The sequence below is a fragment of the Labrus bergylta genome, chromosome 17, assembly GCF_963930695.1.
Source record: "Labrus bergylta chromosome 17, fLabBer1.1, whole genome shotgun sequence".
NCBI classification, from domain to species: domain Eukaryota; kingdom Metazoa; phylum Chordata; class Actinopteri; order Labriformes; family Labridae; genus Labrus; species Labrus bergylta.
In genome coordinates this window covers 20,943,939-20,959,654 of record NC_089211.1, presented here as the reverse complement: position 1 = coordinate 20,959,654, position 15,716 = coordinate 20,943,939, and the positions used below count along the sequence as shown (strand labels likewise).

Here is a 15,716-nt window from a genome sequence, read left to right as displayed (position 1 = left end):
TGACCAAGATGAGAAATTTGAAATAGAGAATTAGTATGTGGCCGTCCACTTGGGAGTTCACAAAGTGATTGAAAAATAATGGAAATCAATGTGTCCCTGTTATGTCCAATGCCTACACTAATACAATACTTTGTCAGAGGAGGAGAACAAGTCATGCTTCACATATTAATCTTCTTACAATTACTATTACAGATCATAAATGTCTCATCCTTTTCGGTTTAAGAATTAGAACTGCATCCTCCCACCTCTTGTTCCCTTGTGTTTGGTCTCTGTAAAGTATACTTTAGAGGCAACGTTTGGAAGAAAATGTCCTTCAAGTGCCCGTAAATCATTTTTGGTTGGCTATTAAATATACTTCAAAGTGCTTTTTTATGACCTAGAAAAGCAAGACAATCAACGTAAAGAGGAAGTTGAATTTGGAAAGCTAGAAAACCAAAATACTATCAATTAATTGTTGTAGAAACCACAAAACCAAAACTTCAACCAATTTGTAGTGTAAAAACACGAGTAATTTCCTACCAACTTATGCTCTATTCATCATGTGTATTTATTTTTAGCTCTTTAGATTTACTGGACACGTATATAGTATCAAAAATAAATTACTTGCTTAGAGGGATTAGTTGCTATTGAAATTAAAGCTCCTGGGAGGTGTTTTTTTCTTGTTTATGAAACAGATTGTAATTATTATTGATGCCTCTTTATGACCTATTAAAGCAAACAAAACAATCAGCGACAAGATTGATTATTTCTAATTTGATGCCTGTAATGCTTGCCGCGGGGGTAGGTGTCCGTTAAAACTGTAAACAGCACCCTGCTGCCGGAACAGGATTATTTTCCATGATTGTTTTCCTAAGAAAAGATTATTGAGGAGCGATACATTGAGCTGTTTAAATAAAGTTGGCTGAGATTTTTGTACTGAAAATAAAAGATTACTTAAGAACGTACTTGCCAAAATCAACAGAGATATACGATTTATCACTTTGTCCACAGGGGGCGCCTCATCACAATAACTTTTCTGTTGTATGGGATCTTTAGAGCATACAAAGGTGGTTGGTTGTTTATTGGTTTACCACCTTTTATACAGGCTCCTTGTAGAATGGTGATATTGATCATAAGCCTTGGTTTATGAAAACAAGAGGCTCTCTCTGACTGACCTTAGAGTCTTCAACCACTGTCAAACTGAATGATGTCCGCAAGGTAAGAGTGTTTAGAAAAAGCAACTCATCACAGAAAATGGTTGACTGTTCACAAACAAAAACAGCTGAAGGGACCTTGTCTGAACTGTCAGCTCTCACTGAGACTTTATTGATAAAGCACTCCCTGTCTCTCCCAGTCATGAGCTCATGACTGGGAGAGACATAAAACCCATAGGCGTGATCTGTGTTAAAGTTACAGCCCGTGTAAAAAATGGGTAGCTCTCTCTAAAAGATGTGTAGAGAGAAATAAATGAAGGTGGACATTTTAACTTTACTCTCGTTGATGTTTTTTCGTCGACATGCCTTGCTGGGAGTGTTTCTGTGTGTATTCCCGCACGGACTGCCTGTTTGGTTTGCAGCCATAAAGTGTTTGCAATCGTGAGTGTACATGCTCTTGTCTACTCAGTGGGCTTTTACTGTAATTGAGGGACCCCTTCACAAGCCCAGTGACACCACCCGAGCCCCAAAGGGGATTAGCTGCTCTGCCACTTTTGCTGTAGATAGCTGTTGTTCCTTTCGCTTCCCAATTCTGTGATATGTGACTCAGAGCGGGTGGGTCCTCTGTCCTGAATTTGACTTCTTGGTTTTGACCTTGAGCTGTATTAAACTGCTCCCTAACTTTTAATCAAAAATACATCGATAAGGCAAAAGACACATAAATAGATTAATAAATGAGGATGCGTTTATGCATTTAAAGGAGATCTAGTATACTCACTTTTAAAAAACCTGAAAAACCTCCTTATGTATCTGATACAGACGTCAGTGAAATTCCTCATTTCAGCTTCTACCTGAAACATTTCAGCTGCTGTCTCTTTAAGGCCCCTGTCCCAAACATGCCCAGTTTCCTCCCATTTACCTGCCATGTCTGCAGTAACAGGGATATTTAAGTGAGCTTCCGGGTTGGCCGTGTCCTTGAAAGAGCTGGGCATGTCCTCAATGCTTTGCTCTTTGGTCGCTTTTACATATGAAGTCTGGTGGATTCAGGGGTGAAGTTGTTGCATTTTTCATTTGGTTTTGTTAGCTTGCACCTTGGCACTTTGTCAAGCGCACACCAAAACCTGTCAAATGTTGTGTACCGCAGCCACCCACCACTGTACCTCCGGTCAATACTTTGATCTATAAAATGGAGATAAAGTTATATGTAGGCTGTGTCAGGTTAAACTGGCGTATCGGCCGGAGCAATAAGTAACCACACTAAGAACAGGATGTGGACATTAACCTGGAAGGAGGACCGAAGGCTGGTGTTGTTAGCAATCCAAATGTTAGCCATGCTCAGCAATCTTGTTCAACATCGTTTACAGACAGCCAAGGTCAACCCACAATGCACTGCATTTTACGGCGAACCGAATTCTGCCGCACTTGGAAACTAATCGAGACCCCCGTTTTCAACTGGCCCAGAGTTCAGATCTTTGGGCCACACCAGGGTTCGTTTGAAACGGACCAAACGGTTAAGGTGTTAAGGCACCCAAAAACGTCCAAGTTCTTGTAACGTCTCATCCAAAGCAGCAGGAAACCCTTTCCAAGGATTACGCCAACAACTCTAAATATCTTGTGTTTAAATAAACTTGGCCGAGGTTTAATGGACATCGTAACATTATATGTATGTTTTTAAATATGGATCACCATAATAGAGCTCCTTTAAGTAAATTGAGTCTTATTTATCACAATGAAACTTACTTTATTGTATTTTCTAGGCTAAAACAATCTCCTATTATCATTATGTTCCCCAATTTGCAATACAAAAAGGTTTGCACATTTCTCCATTCAACTGAAACATATTTGCACATTCTGAACTAAATTAATGCTCAGCCTTTATTGTTTTAAAGGACAGGAGCAGCGAAACAAGAATGGGTCTACTATATTGAGTTTCCCAACAGCTTCCTCCATAGTGAGATGATAGTGATGGTGCAGGCTGAATACTGTGCAGCACTCTTCCAAGAAAAAAATAGAATCAGAAGCCTGCAGATACCAAGACATTGTGATGTATGGTGTCTTTTCCAGGTCAGAACAAAAACAGGACTACATTTTCCAGAGGTTCCACGGGGCCGATTCATTTCAAACTGTAAAATTTGAGTTCAAACAATATTTCTAAACCAACACTATCACTACGTTTCCCCATATTACACCCTGGTAAACCTCCTTTCAAACACGCCCCGACTTCTCTCCCATGATAAATGCCACTAGACAGAGGTTAAGCGGCTAATTTCATTCTCTATATTCTGGCTTGGAAATGGGAGCCCCCGACAGAGCCAAAGGGCAACCAAAACAACTAATCTATAACCCTGTCAGTGGCAATAAGATCATATATCACCCTGGCAAATTAATCTGGGCTGTTCTGCAGGAGCACAGGCATTCTAAGTCATATTTTACTCACTCGGGCACAACTTGAACCTGGGTTAGATTCATAAATCAGAAGTTCAATTATCTGCCGTTTGAAGGATTTAAGAGGGCTTAAAGGCTGCACTTTCAAAAAGGTATAGGCCTTAAGTGGAGGATTTAGATTTTGTTGTGTCCTCCTGCGCCTGTGCAAAAGTGGGAAATGTAGATCAAATGCAGTTATTAAAACAAAAAAGGCTCCTGTCAAGCTGCTCCACTTTACCTTTTGTTTTCTCTCTCTCTCTTTCTCCACCTTTAGGGCACCCACACAGTCCTCTGAATAAGGTCACCCTGACGTTGATCACCATCAGCACATGTGTCACTGCCATTGTCTATGCCACGCAGGATTCCTGCCCTCTCACCGTCAAGGTCACCCTCCACGTGCCGGAGCATTTTGTCGCAGACGGTAAGTGCAACACATTCATTAGACCATGGCGGAATATTTAACTAAAAGCCTGTGAGGACAAAACAAAATCAGTTTAGTCGCTTTTCTTCATTGCCTCAAGTTTTTCCTCAAGCTTTTATTTCTTAATAGGAGAGATATTCTGCCGGCAAGGAGAAGAGGCTGGTAACTGAAAATAAATCAGAATGAAACTTACGGAAGAAAGTTTTATATTACACCAAAGGAATTGTAGAATTGCATCCAATACTACCTTCCTCAGCCTGGGGCAATATTTGTCTTTGTGTTAGACAATGAATGGATGTAGCTTGTGGAGCATGTTATTATTATGGCAATACTCCGTCATTACAGGCCTTTGTTTGTCTGTATTTTCAAGCCATGATTGAATACGGTTGTCCTTCAAAAGCAGCAATACAGTGTTGGTTAGTTGCGCACAGTGAAAGCCATATTTAACTTTGCATATTTTGCTGTTGTGAAGGAGAGCGAGTTAAGCAGTGACAGCTCCTCATGCGTTCTCAGTTTCTATTCACAGATGTCTCGCAGTAACACTTCCACGCCCTGAATTGTGATTTGTGGTTTTCAATTTCAGCACCTTTCAAAGTAAAAGCCCCCTCTGCACAACTGATAAAGTACACAAGATGCACATTAAGGAAAAATAAATAAAATTAGATTGTGTGTCAGAGCTAAAAAAATGTGTAGAAAATCGGGAAAATAAAGACAACACAATAAGGGTCCCCAATGGAAAAAAATGTACAATAATCTCAACAAACAGCTGAATGACACTTGGAGCCATCAGAGTGATGAAGAGCAGTGAGGATTAAACATTATTTGTTTTTGGCTCTGGTTTTGCACTAGCAGCTTTCAATGTGCCTACTTAATAGTTGTGACAGCGTACAAAAAATGGGAATAATAACTGAGCCGCACTTTTTTTGTTTAAATTCCCTTTGAGGTTTGGAGTGTTTTTTCTTTCAGTGTAAATGTGAACGATACATTTTGAGATGACAACTTAGATGGTATACATAGTGACAATGAAAACATGGTGAAATCCATATGACCAGATGAAAACTTTGGCTTTGTTCGGGATGGACAACCAAAGTTATGATCACTTATCTGCAATTGTGCCATGGATACTTGTTCTCACCGTCTCCATGCAGGGGCGTGTCCAGACTTTTTTGAGTGGGGTGGCCCAACTGGGGCACTGATGTCTGCAAGGGGGGCATAAAGTTTGTGTGCTGACTCAAGTAATTACTAAAATGTAAGGCATTTTTATGGACTAAAACTGGACTTGGAGTCCACAAAAGTGAGACTAAAGCTATGAAGGTCAAAAATCACTTGGCATTTTCTTCTAAAGACGAAGACGTGATATAAATTAGCTTCCCATACAATTAGGTCTCTGTATTGTCCATATTCCACAGTCTAAACTTTGCAGTGAGGCAGAAGAGCACACTTTGGAAAATGTGAAAGGAATAAAGTGAAGTAAGCAGGAGTGAAAAGCTGAGGCAATTTAACTGATGATCGCCACATCTCTGAAAGCTCAGCATTCACATATCAGTCAATCAGGTGCTCTTGCTGCTGGGACCTCGTTTTCTAGTTCGCCCACACATCCATCCAACATTTGTGTGCACCTGGACACACAATAAAAATAGTAAAGTACACAAAACTCAAGCTTCTGTAGTATACCGCTTCACTATGTCTAAGCTGAACACCCTCACTTTGTATTTTGTTGAACATCAAAGTAGTTATGGATTTTGCTTTGTATTGCATTGAAATATATTTTTTGGAAATGATGACGGTTTCCCTTCTACCAGATGGACCCAAAAAGATTTTTTACTCAGTATTTTCTCATGTGAACAAAAATGATGAGTGGTCCAGACTTGTTGCATGAGTCACGTATAAATAATCTGCAGATTTCACAGGAGGGCAAAAAAAAACATGTAAAAATAAAATAAAGAAAATGCAAACCTTCTTATGAACAGCTGGCATCAATTAGGCTGAAACAGGTTTTTGTATGACTAGTATGTACAGTTCAGAGAGTTTGGTGAATCTACTTGGATAAACGAGTGGTTCTGAACAAAATACCAAAAGTTTGTTTGTCCCTCTTTGACACAGAGAAGTTCATTGCAAGAGATCTCTACAACTGCAACTTTGCATTCTTGGAAATTCAAACTGGTATATATAATCCTAAAACAATATTTAGCTTTACATTTATGATTTTGGTGACCTCTTGATCTTTGTCCTCCTACTACCATTGTGGCAGAATTCCACTTCAACACACACGAAAACTGCTTTCCAGAGTGTTGGATGCTCCTTTAGCTGACCCCTGCCCTAATGTTTAGTTCTCATATTCTGATAAAGCAAACACTATTGATTGGACTTCCATGAAATATTCCGTTATTCTCAATATTCACCAACATTATCTTTTTTTTTTCCTAGTCTTGACAACTCTATGACCTTACCTTTTCGACCATCTTGAAGTGAAACTTAACACTGCAACCTCGCTACAAGTACAGCTCTTTCCAAACTAGGGATGTTCCTATAGGCGACTCATTTCACTGTCGGTTAGATGCCAATGTGAATTCAGACTGGTCAACTAGTCTCAAGGTAGGAAAAACAAAGAAAAGGCCATATTTAGCACAATTCATTTAACACAAAAAAAATCACTGCATCTGCAGATAAAAAATGTCAAATTGTTTTCCCGAGTGCAGCATACGTTAGCAGTGCTAGCAACATTAGCCTTTTGTCCTCCTTGCAGATGCCATCAGTCCACTTTGCTGGTTTACATCCAGGCATTAGAGCAGTATGGCAGTAGCCTTTTAATGGAGCTACAGCCCAAGCTAGTATCGGGCTGCTGCATTACAGCTTAGACTCAACATTTAACCTCCATTGCAAGCCTGCATTTATAGAAATATTAGTAATTTGTTTTACTGACTGACATTTTCTAATGCCGACTAGCGAGGTTGACAACCTTGATCGCGTACTGATCGCGCACATTCCAATTTGTTCTGATGTTTTGAGTTCCAGCTAATTTAATTGACTTTTATTTAGTTCGTAAAAAGATGTAAAATGTGAACCTGAAGTGAAGCACCTTGACGGAGCTGAAAACAGACCTTTCTCCTTTATGTTTTTGTTTTTTTTCACTCTGCAAACTTGTGCCTACTGTAATTGGACTGAGAAAAGCAGACACCTGAGGCAGAGCAGATGTGATAAAAAGTCGGCTTAAGCCATTGGTCTGGCAGGCGTACAGTCGGCAGCTGGCAGGTAGTCAGAGCAAACAAACAAACAAATCCAACAGATAAACAAACAAAGCAAATGCAAACTGCAAGCCATGTATAAATATAAGTAAGGTCAGGACAAGAACAGGCAGCAGGCAAAAGGACAATGACTTTCCAGCGTTCCTGCAAGACAACACGTGGGATCTGACAGACATAAAGTGAGCCTTTATAAAGTGAGCCTTTATAAAGGGCTCTGTGTATACTGGGGGTGTACGGAGTGACTGGAGGCAGAGGAGCAGACAAGTTCAGGCATCAGTCAGAGCTTTTATGGGTAGTGGTAGACAGGTGGAACAGCACAAACTAATATGTAGTTAGGTATTCTTTAATATTTAACATGATTTGTTAGTGGGTATTAAGGGCTCATTCTTTTATGAGCTAAGTGTTGCACTTGTTTAAATGAAGAAATCACCGTCTGATAGGCACATTTTCTTTTATTATCTTGTCCCCATGACACAAACATGCTAGAACAGTACAGATAGTTCCCACTATATGCACCGTTCAATTGCCAGCACTCAGCCATGTTCTTACTGCTCAGGAGGGGCTTTTCTTCACAGGTCTGAGAGCTACCCACCCATAATCACTGTCTGTGTGAGATGAAGCCGTTATTCTCCCCTCTCTCTCACCAAATGAGAGGCTGCTGCCACTTAACTGCAGTGTTGCAGGAACAGGCCATGTTACGCTCACCTTTTGGTCAGACTGACCCCGGAGATGCTTTAGGGAGCCTTTCCTGTAAAACCATGTGTGTAATTTAGTCTTTTTGGCGTTTACCGCATGCTTCTTTTTTCAAAAGCAGAAAAACTTAGTGCTTTCATGAGGTTTTAAAAAATCTTCTGAATTATTGATTAAATTCCTCACCTTTGGGCAGTATTAGCGAGACATCATTCAGTTCTGTGAAGCAAACTCAAGCAAGCTCGACCAGGAAGCCTTGTTATAGGGAGTTTCTTATTCCAGACACTGTTACTTACTGCAAACACTTCCCCAAATTTACCTCCCACATCCAGCACTAAACTCACAATAAAGCTGTAAGAATCTTTGTGCTCACCAGAGAGCTGAAGCCCAATCTCCTCTCGGCTCCATTTGGAAGTAAAAGTCATTGGCATCAATTAGGGATAATCTTGTTCAGTGATCAGACGTTAACGATTGGCCTGGGAGCAGTAAGAAAAGGAAGGTAAGTCAGCGTCAATGAGCAGAGCATTTACTGATTGACTTGTGAAACTCCTTGAGCCCCTCTACTGCAATTACCAAGGAAATCTCATCAATATACACATTATAGGTCTTAATTTTCTCATTTAAATTCAGCCTGGTCAGGAGGGGAATTGAAATTACAGTGAAAACAAAAGAATAAGCTACATTCCAATGGGTTTTGTAATACAGTCAGAACTAGGAGCTGTTAACAATACCAACAATCAAGCTTTTTCTTGCATTTTTCTTGTTTTTGGAGTTTCTTTACAAGCTAAGAAATCTTCTGTTGTGTCTTGTTTTTTTTTCAGGAAGTAGTTTTGTGGTGAGCATGGGCAGCTTTCTGGATGTTTCTAACTGGCTTAATCCAGCCAAGCTAACCCTCTACTATCAAACCAACTCGTCTACACAGTGGGTCCAGGACTACTGCGGCCAGAGGGCTACTGAACCATGTGAGCAGATCTGTGACCAGGATACAGGTCAGTAGATGCATGCACACACCAACGAGTCAAGTTCCAGGAGAAAAAGTGTAATTTCACTGATTTTGGGGGATTTTTGAGGGGGAAAAAATCATCATCATCGAAGCTGAAGCAGCATTGAAAGGGCCCTCAAATTTAGAGGATGTGAAGAAAGTCGTGGTTTGCTGAATGTTGGGATGAGCTGCATGTTGGGGTTTGGTGAAAGTCAGGATGCAGAGCTGGTTAAGATGTGGTGAATGTCGGGATGTTGCACAGCTGCAGCTTTGATGTCTCATATCAGACACAGAATGGTCGAAACAGCTTTGCAAAGTGAAAGCACACAGTGTCAATTCTTAAATAACCAATTGAAACATGTTACACAAGGTTAACTTGGCATCAAAATTTGATGACCTGCCATGCCCTTTGAATTTTATAGACAAGTTTAATATTGTTTCATCTCTTTGAGCTGTACACAATATTTGCAGTGGACTAGATTCACCCCATATGAGAAGTGATTTCCAAGTGGGATCCCCGGGAATGTCTGGTTTGACAAATTATTTAACAAACAAACAAAAATGGCAGACCTCCTATTGGATTTAAGAAATGAGGCTTTTTTGCAGGTCTAGACATGATAGATATGTCTATAAAACGTCATATTTCTTGGGCTGTATTTTGAAATTTTGTTTTGGACGCCAATCAGCAGTTTGACCGCGCCCATTCACATTTCTCATAGTAGACATCTTGTGTTTATTCTGGGCTCATGTCCACCAAAATTGGTTACTCAACAGATTTATAAGCTCCCTAAAAATACTATTTCCTGTTTCTAAGTGTACATTGCATTGTAATGCCATGACAAAATAAAAAATAAAAACAACAAAACTAGTAACATGTGTACCTTTTAAAAAAAGTTTGTAGCAAATTCAGCAGCTAAAAAAGGTGCATAATGTAACATAGGGGACAAAATGGAAAGGTCCTCACACTTCCATGACTGTCAGTGAGCTTGACTGATTAACCCATCACGTGCCTTTTCTATTTAAGTCCTTGTGGTGAAATGGGACGATACATTATATAGGTCATAAAAGCTCCATATATCATTTACACCTTGTCAGCCATAGGTAAGAATTAGACAAAGACATTAATAGAGAATGTCTTACTTCATGTTGCAGAAAGGTAAAGATTTATTATCAGGCATAAAATATATATAAGTTAAATCTAAACATAGATTCAACATAAAGTTTTAACCTTATTTAAAAATATGATTTAAAGGCTAGTACAAAAAACATTTCTGAAGCCAAGCTGAGTATGTAGTTATTAGAAGAAAGAATGTCATTATAGCCTCTTTTATGTTGACATTTTTAGGGATGGCAATAACAAGAATGAGGAATAAAGGACGTCTCTAAGGCTACCTTCATTAATATTTCTTAATGGCCCTGATCTGTTAAAGAACATCCTTGCAGGAGCCTTACAAAACTTCTTTACATCTATCTGACACATGTGACGAAGAAGAATGGCAGGGACGGGATAGTGATGAAATGCTAAAAAATCACGATTTGATTATTTTGAATAGAAGCCAAAGGGGAAGTCACTATAGCCATGTAATAAACACTCACTCATGAAATCTTCCTCCTGATCCAGCTGCCATCTAATACAAGTAAATTGGGGTTAAAAGGATGCAGAAAGTGATTTTCAAACCAATAAACATTTGGATTCATTCACGATTGGCATATTGTAGCTTATCATCAGAGAACCAGAGAAGTTTCAGCCAATCCTTTCTCCTCTATTAAAATGAAAACACTATTAAATTAGGTTTAATTTAAGCCTTTGGCAGAGCCACTGGTCCAGTTAGAAGGCAGCAGCAGCGGTACCACAAGAAGCTGTCAATAAATAGCAAGATGGCTAACCCCTAAATTCCATAACATTACCTTAACTATCATAGATGAAGTCAACCAAACATCTACTCCCTAGGTCTCAGTAGAATGTTGCTGCACTTGAATGAGGAAATAAAACAGATAGAAATACAATATCATATTTAATTTACTTGATAAAAAAATGCATCTTTTAAAAGGCAACACACAAAACCACAAATTGCACTAAAAGGAAGAATTTGGGCATTTTACATATAGATATAGCAGAAATGAAGTATAGCCTCTGTAAATGTCTCTCTGAGTCATCACTGTTGGCAATGAATGAGAATCGGGAGTACGGCCAGCTGTGTTGTTGTTGGAGCCATGTTAACATAAAACTGGATTGCAGACTCCTCTCCTTGTGTATAAAGCTGTTTTAATAAAAAAAAAGAAGAATAACATACTCCCTGCTTATTTGGATGCCATGTAAGCATTTTTAGATCAAGGCCATTCCGTGTCAATTTATATGCAATTTGAAGCTACACGCTATCTAAAGTGTGCTAACATTAGCCCGCTAACACAACAATGCAGGCCACAGGCAATTGCAGCTAAAGCCAAAGACAATTTTGCTAGCCGCTTGCGCTAAACTCCTCCGTGCTAACGCGAGTGGAGGGGGGTTGAATGTCTGTCCCCGGAGGAGAGGCTTCAGTATGGCGGATGTTGAGAAAATTTGTAGAAATGGACTTCACACAAGAAAGATTGAGGAGACTCAGATGGCTTAAGTTGAAGTTTATATATGACTCCGGTGGAGAAATGACATTAACAGCACACAGTGTCTTGCCAAGCCAGTTCTGTCGGACCGTCCCATAGGCACCATATTTATCCTTAAGATGTTGCTAGTCAGGGGCATGTTACCCTACCTACTCTACCTTAAGTTTCTGATTTGATACAATATTAATGTGACGTTTAAGATAATGGAGAGCAAACACTAAGTCTGCCAAACAATCAGGATATGAGGGGAGACACAAAGTGACCTTGTTTGGTGTAGTCACGGCCAACCCTATCAGCTGTGACTGTTGTCAGGCCCGAGGAATGAGCTAAATGTCTGTATATCTACATTCTGGTGTCGCCAAACTGCAGCTTATTTGGGTATTTCTGCTGGTTCTCAAGGGCGACATCTACTGGATCAAAAAGTCAAAAATTCTTCCTTTAAGATAAATGCAGAATACAATGAACATTCTCTTCTTTAAAATCCTTGTGCATTGACAGACATGGGAGAACTTTCTGTCATGTTTCTGTCACTGAATTTCATCCATAAAAACAGCTTGTTTTCAACTGTGCATTTCGGGTCATGCCTCTTTATAACAAAGTTGTATGACCTCAATCAGTGAATAAAGGACATTCATGCCTAGCCGATGGAGCCATTTATAATGGATTTATAAAGGAACATTTGTGGGAACCAGTGGGGAAAAAATGCTTATATGAACCATATGATGTATTTTCCAAAGAGGTACCAACAACAAAAAATGTGGACTTTCTATCCATAAGATACTTTAATCACGAGGGTATTACAACAACCAACCAAGTTAGGAAAAATGAATGTGTAGGTTTTTTTGTTTTGTAGGGGACCTTGGTGCTTTGTGAGAAAAGATACACTTGAACCAAAGTAGCTAAGCGGAGCTCTAGGTTGGAGTATGTTTTCTTTTATTCTTCAATTGTTGAAGCAATCTTCCAGACCTCTATCGCTGGACCGAAACCTTAATGCACCAGGCTAGTAAACAACATTGTTAAGGTGCAGAAGCAGAAGCCCCCCCCCCCCCCCCCCCGCACCTGTAGCCTTTTCCAGGTAAATAGTCACATCTTCCACCGGAATATACACAAACAGCTCGTACAATTTTGAGCCTATTTGTGCTGACATTTAAACCACTGCAACACAACAAAAAGCGCAGTGAGTGGCATGATGGTATTTATCTTCTCCTGAGTGGTGCAACTCTCCTGTGTATTCCGTGCCAAGCTAGATAAAGTCTAAGCTCATTAGAATGGATTACATCTGTAATGTATGTGAAATTTATGTCACCCCGGTCAAGGGCATGTTGAGGGCTGATGCATAATGTATTAAGAGCTGCAGACACTTTACTCACTCGCTCCACATAAAGATGCCAAAGATGGAGCGTGCATGTATGGGTTGGCGGATTTTGAACACACGCAAACAAATACGCATACATCAGTCACTTTGCATTTAAAAACTGTTAGATCAGTAATGGTCGAATTCAATTTCGGACCAATTTACTCGCTGTTCTCACGTTATCATTACCTCTGTTTCCTTGTCTCCCTCCATTTATTTCCTCTTGTCATCTGTACTCTCCGACAGAAAATATTGTTTGATGAGTAATTGCCCCCAAAGTATGTTGTATCTCCTCGGGGCAACCTCATCCATCCAGCAGCAGAAATTAAAATTCTTCAAAAGAGCTTTCTATTTTCATCACCATCCTCTAGCCTGTATTGTAGCACCTGCACAATAGCACTCAACAATGATTCACACACACATACATACACACTCGCACGCAACTGTGCTGTTTCTGAAGGCAGGCTACCTGAGATGAACTCTTTTATCCCGGCACATTTATTGCAGTTTCAACAATAGGGTGAACACTGGTTAAAGAGTAAATCACATCACATGGAAAAGAAAAGTTCAGCTGCATGAATCCTCTGACCATTATGTTTTTTCTGGGAACAACTAAACAGCATTAAAGGGGTTAATTAACCTTCTGATAATATAGGAAAAACTGCTCTATAAAGTGTTGTTGGAAATGAAAACTAAAAAGCCGTGCAATACTTTATTCAATCAAACAATCATTATTTGTATAGCGCCAAATCTTAACAAGTGTTATCTTGAGATGTTTTACAAAAGAGCATATGGGATAATATGCAGGAAGGATTTCTCCTTTGTCCACACTTCCTTGTCGCTTAGGTGGAGGATGTAGCATGTCGTGGATGAATGAGGACGAGAGTGGTTGTGGGGACGACACAGTCTGATGGTGGTGTCTGGGCGTCAGGCGGTGGTTGGGACGACACAGTCCGATGGTGGTGTCTGGGTGTCAGGCAGTGGTTGTGGGGACGACACAGTCCGATGGTGGTGTCTGGGCGTCAGGCGGTGGTTGGGACGACACAGTCTGATGGTGGTGTCTGGGCATCAGGCGGTGTGGTGGTTGGGACGACACAGTCTGATGGTGTCTGGGCGTCAGGCGGTGTGGTGGTTGGGACGACACAGTCCGATGGTGGTGGCTGGGCATCAGGCGGTGTGGTGGTTGGGACGACACAGTCCGATGGTGGTGTCTGGGCGTCAGGCGGTGTGGTGGTTGGGACGACACAGTCAGATGGTGGTGTCTGGGCGTCAGGCGGTGTGGTGGTTGGGACGACACAGTCCGATGGTGGTGTCTGGGCATCAGGTGGTGTGGTGGTTGGGACGACACAGTCCGATGGTGGTGTCTGGGCGTCAGGCGGTGGTTGGGACGACACAGTCTGATGGTGGTGTCTGGGTGTCAGGCGGTGTGGTGGTTGGGACGACACAGTCCGATGGTGGTGTCTGGGCGTCAGGCGGTGTGGTGGTTGGGACGACACAGTCCGATGGTGGTGTCTGGGCGTCAGGCGGTGTGGTGGTTGGGATGACACAGTCCGATGGTGGTGTCTGGGCGTCAGCGATGTCAGGTCATAGTCGTGCCAGATCACCTCTCTGTAGGTTGGGGGAGCTCCGTCTGCTCGAGAGTCTTGATTCTCCTGCTGGGACAAGGCCTCCTAGGCATCTAACACACTTACAAAGAACAACAATCTCAAGGAACCTACTAGATGTGAGAGCTCAGGAGCTCTCTTATTGTCCCCCAGGGGGAAATGTGTTTGCTTTGCACAGCTGGTACACAGGTATACAAATAGGATAACATAGCACGGGAAGAAACATATAAAAAACAAGAAGAAAAACAAAGACAGACACATCCGACATATCACACCTGTCACATTCATCTCAGGTGCTGCTTAAGTATAACTGCCATGATAAATATTCATAATGAAAATAACTTTGAACTGAACAAAATGTATTTACAAGAAATTCAGGTTAAGGTGTGCTGGAAAGTGCTTCACATGAAAATATATAGAATGAACATGAAAACGAGGATGTAGTACCATGTTGAGCATAAAAGATAAAATACATTCCTTAACCGTTTATGTGTACAGTACATGTAGCCACAGCATTAACGAGCCAATGCTGATGATTGAGGAAATAGTCTGATTATCCACCTCGCATAAATGAGCGTCATGCTAGGGCATGTGACGGCAGTAGCGCCTTCTGTATGTCTATATTTTACATGCAGAGACACACAGACTCCTCATTCTCTGACTAACTGATGGTGATAGACAGACTTGTGTTGTAAATAAGTCATGGAAAAATTAGAACAAACAAACAAAAAAGAAACAGAGAAGTGGCAGCATGGCGTGCTTCAGGCAACATGATTGACATCACCCAGCCTGCGATGTGACTATTGCACATGTGCACATCACATCTGCGATGGTAAAACGACATGATGATCAGATTATGATATGATAAGTCAGTTAAAAAAAAACTGTGAGTTTATTGTTTTGAGCATCGAATGTGAGAAATCAAATGAAATTCAACATTTCAAAAGAAGGGCAGCAATGCAACGCTAAGCTGTTGTTTTCATTAGCCTGCATCAGCCAAAATAATAATTGTTTTGATTTTATACACTTTAATCCTCAGGGAAATTACACATTTTCACTCGGTTATTGTGGGAATGGGTACACACTAAGGACGCACTTTAGCCAATTTCTGAATCCAATATCAATGTTTTTTCATTTATTTTTCTGGTTTAAGACTCCCACAATATACCAACAGTTTTCTCTCAATGTTTGACCGTGAAAACGACACAGAGTTTGTCAAAATGGTGACTACTACAAACAAACCAACAAAAACAGTGTATCCC

At 40.6% G+C, this 15,716-nt stretch overlaps 1 protein-coding gene across 1 annotated transcript in view; it reads left to right on the top strand.

Moving 5' to 3' along the window:
• LOC109987349 (astrotactin-2) overlaps positions 1–15,716 on the top strand; it is a 309,847-nt gene that overhangs the window by 151,721 nt on the left and 142,410 nt on the right. The window contains exons 6-7 of the mRNA XM_065965428.1: positions 3,832–3,978; positions 8,735–8,902. Of these exons, the coding sequence (XP_065821500.1) occupies positions 3,832–3,978; positions 8,735–8,902 (315 nt within the window). The remainder of the gene's footprint in view (positions 1–3,831; positions 3,979–8,734; positions 8,903–15,716) is intronic.